Source organism: Lepus europaeus, unplaced genomic scaffold, assembly GCF_033115175.1.
Source record: "Lepus europaeus isolate LE1 unplaced genomic scaffold, mLepTim1.pri SCAFFOLD_3_1, whole genome shotgun sequence".
Classification (NCBI taxonomy): Eukaryota; Metazoa; Chordata; class Mammalia; order Lagomorpha; family Leporidae; genus Lepus; species Lepus europaeus.
The window spans coordinates 8,769,692-8,780,285 of record NW_026909276.1 but is presented as its reverse complement, the minus strand read 5'-3'; the positions used below and the strand labels follow the sequence as shown (position 1 = coordinate 8,780,285).

At 41.1% G+C, this 10,594-nt stretch overlaps 1 protein-coding gene across 1 annotated transcript; it reads left to right on the top strand.

Annotated features, from left to right (window-relative positions):
* Nucleotides 1-527: 527 nt before the first annotated feature.
* On the top strand, nucleotides 528-9,787 carry LOC133755109 (zinc finger protein 345-like). The gene is made up of 4 exons (XM_062185388.1): nucleotides 528-578; nucleotides 3,477-3,603; nucleotides 3,848-3,940; nucleotides 7,344-9,787. The coding sequence occupies exons 1-4, from the start codon at nucleotides 543-545 to the stop codon at nucleotides 9,692-9,694; spliced, it is 2,607 nt and encodes an 868-aa protein (XP_062041372.1). The 5' UTR covers nucleotides 528-542; the 3' UTR covers nucleotides 9,695-9,787.
* Nucleotides 9,788-10,594: the final 807 nt, after the last annotated feature.

Here is a 10,594-nt window from a genome sequence, read left to right as displayed (position 1 = left end):
GTGGGTGCATTTTCCTATGTATTTCCATTTTTACAGGTTTATTCCTCCACAGTAAAGCTGGTATTTTCTTGGTTAATGTATTTATTGTTATTTATGCATTCTATCATATTCTTTTTTTCCCACTGTTCAGTGCAGAAGGAAAGTACAGGTTTTTTGTTTTTTGTTTTTTTGTTTTTTTTAGATTTCATTTATTTATTGAAAGAGTTGCAGAGAGAGAGAGAGAGAGAGAGAGAGAGAGAGTGAGTCTTCTATCTGCTGGCTCACCCTCCAAATTACTGCAAAGGCTGGAGCTGAGCTGATCCAATGCCAAGACCCAAGAGCTTCTGGGTCTCCCATGAAGGTGTAGGGGCCCAAGGACTTGGACCATGTTCCACTGCTTTCTCAGGACATAGCAGATAGCTAGATTGTACATTGAGCAGGCAGGACTCAAACCAGCACCCATATGGAATGCTGGCACTGCAGGCAGCAGCGTTGGCCTCCAGAGTTTTCTTTGAACTCTTGTCATTCACCTTCTCTCCCAGGTATGATTCTGGGTCCTCCACATGTTCCTAAGAGGAAAGAAAATGAATATATCACCTGTAAGTGTTTGTTTTTTTTTTTTTTTTATTATCCCCCAGTTTGTCAGTACTTATTTTAGGTGTTTAATGCTAGTTTATTTATTTATTTTCTTTTTAGATTTTTTTTTAATTTATTTGAAAGCCAGAGTTACAGAGAGGCAGAGGGAGGGAGAGAGAGAGTCTTTCATCTGCTGGTTCACTCCCCAATTTGCCACAATGGCCAGAGTTGCACTGATCCAGAGCTAGAAGTGAAGAGCTTCTTCTGGACCTCCCATATGGGTCCAGGGGCCCAAGGACTTAGGCCATCTTCTACTGATTTCCCAGGCCATAGTAGAGAGCTGGATTGGAAGGAAAGCCACTGGGACTTGAACTGGCACCAATATGGGATGCCAGCACTGAAGGCAGTGGCTTTACCTGCTATGCCACAGTGCTGGTCCCAGTATACTAGTTAATTAAAATGGAAAATATGGGGCTGGCTCTGTGGCTCAGTGGGTTAATGCCCTGGTCTAAAGCATTGGCATCCCATATGGGCACCGGTTTGAGACCCTGCTGTTCCACTTCTTCTCCAGCTCTCTACTATGGCCTGGGAAAGCAGTGGAAGATGGCCCAGGTCCTTGGGCCCCTGAACCCATGTGGGAGGCACAGAAGAAGCTCCTGGTTCCTGGCTTCAGATTGGTGCAGTTCCAGCCATTGCAGCCAATTGGGGACTGAACCAGCAGATGGAAGACCTCTCTCTCTCTCTGCCTCTCCTCTCTCTGTGTAACTCTGACTTTCAAATAAATAAATAAATCTTTAAAAATTTTAAAATAGAAAAATAAACATAAAATTTGTTCTCATGGTATATACAGAAATGAATGATGAATTTGGCACAATTATGCATCATTACTGTCATCTATCATAATGCAGTTTGGTCTCTTATCTTTCTGTTGCTATAGCAAAATATATATTTGTTACATGAATTGAGTTGAAACTAAGCACAATATGCTACATTTTTGGGGTCGTGTTGTCTGAAACAGTCTAAATGTAGATGATGTACTGAGCAGTGTTTTAGTGCTACCTATGAAGTAAACACTTAGCATTCCGCAAGTGGAAGAGTTACCTAGTGCTAAAACACAAATCAGTTAAGTTTGTTTTTGAATTGTTAGAGTAATGGAGTCCTTAATACCTTTGAGAAGCTGAATTGGATTCTGGAATAGAATAAGGAATGTGTGAAGAATCTACTGGAGGCTTATTTATTTATTTATTTATTTGGCAGGCAGAGTGGATAGTGAGAGAGAGAGAGAGACAGAGAGAAAGGTCTTCCTTTGCTGTTGGTTCACCCTTCAATGGCCACCGCGGCCAGCGCGCTGTGGCTGGTGCAACATGCTGATCCAAAGCCAGGAGCCAGATGCTTCTCCTGGTCTCCCTTGTGGGTGCAGGGCCCAAGGACTTGGGCCATCCTCCACTGCACTCCCGGGCCACAGCAGAGAGCTGGCCTGGAAGAGGGGCAACTGGGACAGAATCCAGTGCCCCGACCGAGACTAGAACCCGGTGTGCTGGCACCGCTAGGTGGAGGATTAGCCTGTTTAGCCACAGTGCCGGTCTGCAATACTGACTCTTGAATGGGCAATGTTAAGGAGAAGTATGTAGAAGCATTGAGAATAAAAGGCAAGAAATCATCAGTTAAACTGCAATGGGAATGAACAGAAAATAATTTCCAGGAAAACACCATGCATATCATTTCCAATATGTCAGAGAAAAAAATATATTAAAAGACAGGGCAGACATTTAGCTTAGTGTTTATGATGCCACCTCAGAGTGTCTATGTTTGATTTCCAATGCCGGCTCTAGTTTTTGGCTCCCAGATAATGCAGACCTGGGGAAGCAATGGTGATGTCACTAATGAAGGAGGCCTAGATTCCATTCCTCAATCCTGGCTTCAGTCCTGCCCCACCTCTGTTTGGTGTGGTTATCTAGGGAGTGAATTAATGTGTCAAAGCTCTCTATCTCTCAGTACATCAACATTTTGCTCTATCAAGCTAATAAATATTTTTAAGTAAGAGAGAAAATACAGGTAAGACAAAGAATACAAATTAGCTTTTGCCCTTGTCTATGATTATTCTACTGATAAACAATTGAAATAACTGCCCAAAACATTCAAATGATAAACATTTGAAATAACATTATACATAATTAAAGTGAAAGCAATGGAATTATTTGCCCAAAAAGAGAACCTGGGAATGTCTGCAGTACAATCTGCATTTGTGACTCACTGAGAAAAATGCTTAGAGATTTGTTTAAGAACCTGCAATAGTCACCAGAATTGTAATCCAGCAGGCTAAGCCTCCACTATCAATGCTGACATCCCATGTAAACAAAGGATTTGAGTCCTTGCTGCTCCACTTCCAATCTAGTTCCCTGCTAATCTGATTGAAAGAGCAGTGAAAATGACTTGAGTATTTGGACCCTTCCATCAATATGGGAGACCCACGGAGTCCCAGGCTCCTGGCTTTGACCTGGCCCAGTCCCAGCCATTGTGGGCATTTGGGAAATGAACAGTAGATAGAAGATATATCCTTTTGTCTCCCTGTCTCTCCCAATCTCTGTAAGTCTGCCTTTCAAATAAATAATCTTAAAAAATAGGCCAGCGCCTCCACCTTGCGGTGTAGTCAGTATTGCCCCTCTTTTAGCCTGCTGTGCAATTCCCCTTGACAGATGTGGCCTTTGTGATTTGAACCTCCTGTTTCCCTCCAGCTTGGGCATTTCTCACAGCCTGTAGATAATGGGTTTGACTCTGTTGAATGCTCTGTGTGGCTTTCTAAACACTCAACAAGTCTAATGTAAAACCATATCCTTCCTTTTTCCTTCATATTCATACACAACTGTCAGTGTTTGTTTTGTGACAGAGTTAACATGTTGACTGGAAGTGTAATGTTACAGGTGATGATAGCATTTGAAGACCTGGCTGTGTACTTTACCTGGGAGGAATGGCAGAACATGAACAATGCTCAGAAAATCCTGTACAGAGATGTGATGCTGGAGACCTACAGCAGCCTCTTCTCCTTGGGTGAGTGACACCCATCACATTCCCAGTGATAACATTTTCTTGCTATTTGACAAGCAAGGGAACACTTTATAATGTTTAATATTGGACAGGATTAGAATTTGAGTCCATGAATAATCTGAATATCTACCATCTAACAAAAGATTCAAATTGGAACATTTGTTGCATAGCTCCTTAACCAAGCTGTAGTCCTTCAAATAACCCAAGATAGTGATTTTACAAAGTCTTACTTTGTTTCCATTAATAGGGCACTGCATTACCAAACCTGACTTAATCTTCAAGTTGGAGCAAGGAGAAGAGCCATGGATGGTGGACAAATGCTTGAATCAGAGCCTTTCAGGTCAGTCTGCACATAAGAGACAGGGAAGCCAAAGCAGAAAGTGTGTATATGTTGACTAGTAGTCTTTCCATGAAATTTTCTCAAGCCTTACTCCTGCTGACAGCTGGTTTTGTGGATCAGACACAGGCATTTAGAGATACCAGTATCTTTTCTAAATTTTGTTCTTAGTGAAGATGTTCTTTGATTAAAAAAAAAAAAAAAAATCCAGTCATTTCCTGATGTTACTAAGGCTTTTATTTAGGTTTGATACATTCCCCAAATTCTAACTTGTCCTTATCTATACTTTTATACCTTTTCCTTCATGCACTTATTAGTTCCTTCAGTGCTTGTTAGTTAGGCAACATACAGAAACTTATTTTTTTAATCTTAATGTTTCTGGTCTTTTTCTCTTTTTTTGACAGGCAGAGTGGAGAGTGAGAGAGAGAGACAGAGAGAAAGGTCTTCCTTTACCATTGGTTCACCTCCAATGGCCACAGCACACTGTGGCTGGCATACCATGCTGATCTGAAGCCAGGAGCCTTCTCCTGGTCTCCCATGCGGGTGTAGGGCCCAAGGACTTGGGCTATCCTCCACTGTACTCCCGGACCACAGCAGAGAGCTGGCCTGGAAGAGGGGCAACCGGGACAGAATCCGGTGCCCCAACTGGGACTAGAACCAGGTGTGCCAGTGTCACAGGCAGAGGGTTAGCCTATTGAGCCACGGTGCTGCCCTGTTTCTGTTTTTTTTTTTTTTTTAAAGATTTATTTATTTATTTCAAAGTCAGAGAGAGAGAAGAAGGAGAGACAGAGAGAGAGAGGTCTTCCAGCCACTGGTTCACTTCCCAATTGGCTGTCATGGCTGGAGCTGTACTGATCTGAAGCCAGGAGCCAGGAGCTTCTTCCAGGTCTCCCACATGGGTACAGGGGTCCAAGGACTTGGGCCATCTTCTACTGCTTTCCCAGGCCATAGCAGGGTGCTGGATCAGAAGTGGAGTGGCTAGGACTTAAACTGGTGCCCATAAGTGATGTTGACACTGCAGGTGGTGGCTTTACCTGCTTTACCACAATGCCAGTCCCCGGAAACTTATTTCTAACTCATTGCTCAGATTGAGTTCCCTCTCATGATTTTGCCCAGGCATAGAACTTGCTCAGGACTGAATCAATAAGTGTGAACTCTCTTTTTTAGTCTCTTTTTTTTTCCCTCTGTGCCTCTCAAATAAATAAGAAAATTATAGTCTGTTGGAAACATTTGAGGAGTGAGCCTATAGTTGGCAAACCTCTGTTTCAGTCTGTCTTTATCTTTCATTCTGTCTCTCTGACTCTCAAGTAAGCAAATAAGTAAATGCTAAAAGATGGTCATGTGGCCGGTGCTGTGGTGCAGTGAATTAAAACCCTAGGCTGAAGCACCAGCATCCCATATGGGCACCAGTTCGAGACACAGTTGCTCCACTTCCAAACCAGCTCTTGGCTATGGCCTGGGAAAGCAGTAGAAGATGGTCTAAGTCCTTGCACCCCTGCACCTGAGGGAGACCCAGAAGAAGTTCCTGGCTCCTGGCTTCAGATCAGCACAGTTCTGGCCTCTGTGGCCAATTGAGGAGTGAACCATTGGATGGAAGAGCATACTCTCTCTTTGCCTCTCCTCTCTCTTGTAACTCTGACTTTCAATTAAATAAATAAATCTTTAAAAAAAAAAAGTGGTCATGAGTAAGCCTCTGTGTTGTGACATCATAAATTATGAAGCTAGGAATGACACTGTGGTGCAGTGTGTTAAAGCTCCAGCCTGCAGCACTAACATTGCATATGGGTGCCATTTCAAGTCCCAGCTGGTCCTCTTCTAATCCAGCTCTCTGCTAATGTACCTGAGAAAAGAGAAGAGGTTGGCCCAAGTCCTTGGCCCCCTGTACCCATGTGGGAGACAGGAAAGACACTCCTGGCTCCTAACTTCATCTTGGCCCAGCATTGGTTTGTTGTTCCCATATGGGGAGTGAATCAGCATATGGAAGGCTTCTCTCTGTCTATCTCTTTCTATAATTCTAGCTTTCAAGTAAATAAAGTAAATCTTTGAAAGAAAATAAATCATAAACTAAGCATGAACTTATATAAAACATGAAAATAAGTGATCCTAGACTCACCAAGAAAGTAATGAGCTTTTGAGACCCAAGCTCAAGTAGCCTCCTGGGTTTATGTTGAGTGGCTTAGATTTTGTTAAGGGTGGAGTTTGAAGTATGATTTCTCTCTTATTTTTCAGTATCATTGAAAAATAAGCAAATAAAAAGATAAGAAAAGCATAGGAAATGAAGCTTTCAGTGAAAATAGGAGGCAACTGATTAAAAGCATCTAGAAATTCAAATTATCACACAGGAATGTTTACAGAAAGAATCGAGAGGAGGTAACCAGCACTGATGATTTCAGAATGAGCTAGAAAACACTTTTCAAAGAAGATGAGCACATCCCAGTTTGCAGAAACAAATTCTTCAAACTGATTGGGAGTGTTTAACTAAAGTGGTATATTGGGACTTTTCTCTACCTGTTGTATTTCTGAGAGGCTGAAGGTGTTGGGTGTCCTTAGGAATTTGGGGAAGCTGGCATAGAGTAGAGACAAAGTAGTTTTTCATTTGAAAAATCCCACAAATGATGTTTACCTAGGAAGACTGAACATGAGACAATCTTAGATCCAAATCATACTCCTTAAATGTTGTCCTGCTTAAAGTACAGGCACATTTCACTCTTCTCCACCTGCAAGTAAATGATCAGTAAAACTTTTTCATGTTTATGGTTGAAATATTGGAGAATCAAAAAGCACACAATTTTTATAAAAATAAACTGGAGAAAAAGGACAGGGGAAAAATGGTTGCTAGGTAGTGGGTGAATATTTTTATTAAATATTTGTCCATTCTTTAAAATATTTTATAATTATTTCATCTTTGTGAAAGGCAGAGTGATAGTGAGAGAAGAAAGAGAGAAAGAGGCCCTCTATTAGCTCACTTCCCAGATGTCTGCAACACTTAAGTCTAACTAGTCTGAAGCCAGAGCTCTAGAATTCCTCTAGTCTTCCCTGGTGTCTCACAGGTTCCCAGGCACATGAAACATTATCTGCTTCCTTCCAGTTTACATAGGCAGAGATCTGTACTGAAAGCAGAGTAGCCAGGGCAGGCATCCCACTCATCATAGCACAAATGTCATTCTACCATCCTTGACAAATTCCCATAGTAAAAAGGATCAGGTTTGAACATTGGGAAACCTCATGGTATATTAATGTATTAAGGAGAAAAACCATATAATGGTCACAAATAAGTACCTCATACTGATTCTGTGAAAATCTTATGCCACTTGGATAACAAGTAACTTCATTCTCTTTACATGAGTATGCCAGGAGAAACAGTAACATGTGATTCAGTGACATGATTGCTTTTTTCTCATTTCAGTGGTCATGAAAATTGATGACCTGATTAAGATCAACCTGGAAAGTCAGGACAAAAATCTGAATCAGGATTTTATGAAAAATAACAAGACATCAGCTCACAAGAGAGTTGAATTAAGAAAAACCCTTAGTTTAAATTCAAGCCATATTCCAACAATGATTATTAAAAAGGGAATCTATTCAGGATTGAAGCCTGAGGAATGCAATAAATGTCACACTGTGTATCCCCACAGTGGGCCTGATCAACTACAGGCTGGAGAGAAATTTGATAACACTAAGATACCTGGAAAATCTCTTCACTTCTGTGAGCCTCTTAGTCAGTATGACAATATTCACATCATGAAGCAGCCATTTGGACCCACTGGACAAGCAAAAGTCTTCACAAGAAAGATGTTCTGTAAATCTGAGAGGGTTCATATGGCAGAAAACTGTAATAAATCAACTGTCACTTTTGGAAAAACAACTCAAATAGAAAAAGCTATCCATGAAAATTCTAGCCTCAATATGCATCAACAAACTCACACAAGAAAGAAATTTTATAAGTACATTAAGTATGTTGAACCTGTCATTCACCAGTCACATCTTACAATAAATCACAGACTAAATACAAGGGAAAAACTTTACACATGTAACCCTTGTGGAAAATCACTCAGTATTAATTCACCTTATGAATGTAATGACTCTGGAAAAGACTTTGGACAAAAGTCAGTCCTCAGGAAATGTCAACAAATTCACACAGGAGAGAAATCACATGAATGTAGTGATTGTGGAAAAGCCTTTACACAAAAGTCATACCTCATAAACCATCAGCGAATTCACACAGGGGAGAAACTTTATAAATGCCTTCATTGTGGAAGAGGCTTTCTGTGGATGTCAGCCCTCATCATACACCAGAGAATTCACACAGGGGAGAAACCTCATGAATGTAATGACTGTGGAAAAGCCTTTGGACGAAAGTCAGACCTCATCATACACCAGCGAATTCACACAGGGGAGAAACCTCATGAATGTAATGACTGTGGAAAAGCCTTTGGATGCAAGTCACACCTCATCAGACACCAGCAAATTCACACAGGGGAGAAACCTCATGAATGTAATGACTGTGGAAAAGCCTTTGGATGCAAGTCACACCTCATCAGACACCAGCAAATTCACACAGGGGAGAAACTTCATGAATGTAATGACTGTGGAAAAGCCTTTGGATGCAAGTCACACCTCATGAAACATCAGCGAATTCACACAGGGCAGAAACCTCATGAATGTAATGACTGTGGAAAAGCCTTTGGACAAAAGTCATACCTCATCGTACACCAGCAAATTCACACAGGGGAGAAACCTCATAAATGTAATGACTGTGGAAAAGCCTTTGGACAAAAGTCACGCCTCATCATACACCAGAGAATTCACACAGGGGAGAAACCTCATGAATGTAATGACTGTGGAAAAGCCTTTGGATGCAAGTCAGACCTCATGAAACATCAGCGAATTCACACAGGGGAGAAACCTCATAAATGTAATGACTGTGGAAAAGCCTTTGGATGCAAGTCACACCTCATCAGACACCAGCAAATTCACACAAGGGAGAAACCTCATAAATGTAATGACTGTGGAAAAGCCTTTGGACAAAAGTCACGCCTCATCATACACCAGAGAATTCACACAGGGCAGAAACCTCATGAATGTAATGACTGTGGAAAAGCCTTTGGACAAAAGTCACACCTCATATACCATCAGCAAATTCACACAGGGGAGAAACCTCATAAATGTAATGACTGTGGAAAATCCTTTGGACGAAAGTCAGGCCTCATCGTACACCAGAGAATTCACACAGGGCAGAAACCTCATAAATGTAATGACTGTGGAAAAGCCTTTGGACGAAAGTCAGGCCTCATCATACATCAGCAAATTCACACAGGGGAGAAACCTCATAAATGTAATGACTGTGGAAAAGCATTTGGACAAAAGTCAGACCTCATCAGACACCAGCAAATTCACACAGGACAGAAACCTCATAAATGTAATGACTGTGGAAAAGCCTTTGGACAAAAGTCATACCTCATCGTACACCAGCAAATTCACACAGGGGAGAAACCTCATAAATGTAATGACTGTGGAAAAGCCTTTGGACAAAAGTCAGGCCTCATCATACATCAGCGAATTCACACAGGGGAGAAACCTCATAAATGTAATGACTGTGGAAAAGCATTTGGACAAAAGTCAGACCTCATCAGACACCAGCAAATTCACACAGGACAGAAACCTCATAAATGTAATGACTGTGGAAAAGCCTTTGGACAAAAGTCATACCTCATCATACACCAGCGAATTCACACAGGGCAGAAACCTCATAAATGAAATGACTGTGGAAAAGCCTTTGGACACAAGTCATACCTCATATTACACTAGAGAATTCACACAGGGGAGAAACCTCATAAATAATGATTGTGGAAAAGCCTTTGGCCATAAGTTAGGCCTCATGATACATCAGCGAAATCACACAGAGCAGAAACCTCATGAATGTAATGACTATGGAAAAGCCTTTGTATGAAAGTCACACCTCGTATCACACTGGAGAATTCACACAGGGGAGAAAACCCATGAAAGTAATGACCAAGGGAAAGCCTCTGGATAAAAGTCAATCCTTTAGAAACATCAGAGAATTCACACAGGGAGGAAACCTCATGAATGTAATGACTTTGGAAAAGCCTTTTGACAAAAGACAAAACTCATCACAGCAGAGAATTCACACAGGGTAGAAAACTCATGATTGTAATAACTGTGGAAAGCATTTAGCCATAAGTCAACCTTCATCATGCATCAGGGAATTCACACAGGGCAGAAACCTTATGAATATAATGACTGGAAAAGCCTTTGGACAAAAGTCAAACCTCATAATGCACCAGAGAATGCACACAGTGTTGAAACTTCATGAATGTAATGACTGTGGAAAAACTTGATTTTAACTTCCAACTCCAAATGCATCAGAAGATTCACACAGGGAAATAACCTTATAAATGTAATGACTGTGTAAAAGCCTTTTTCTATAAGTTATATCAAAACAGAATTCACACAGGGCAGGAACCGTATCAATCTAATGAGTGTGGAAAAGCCTTTATAAATCATATGTTGTAAATCATAGCTCATATCATACCAGAGAATTCACATCGGAGAGAAACTTCATGAATGCAATGACTGTAGAAAAGCCCTTGGCAATAAGTCACATCTCAGAATGCGTCAGAAAATTCACATGAAAAG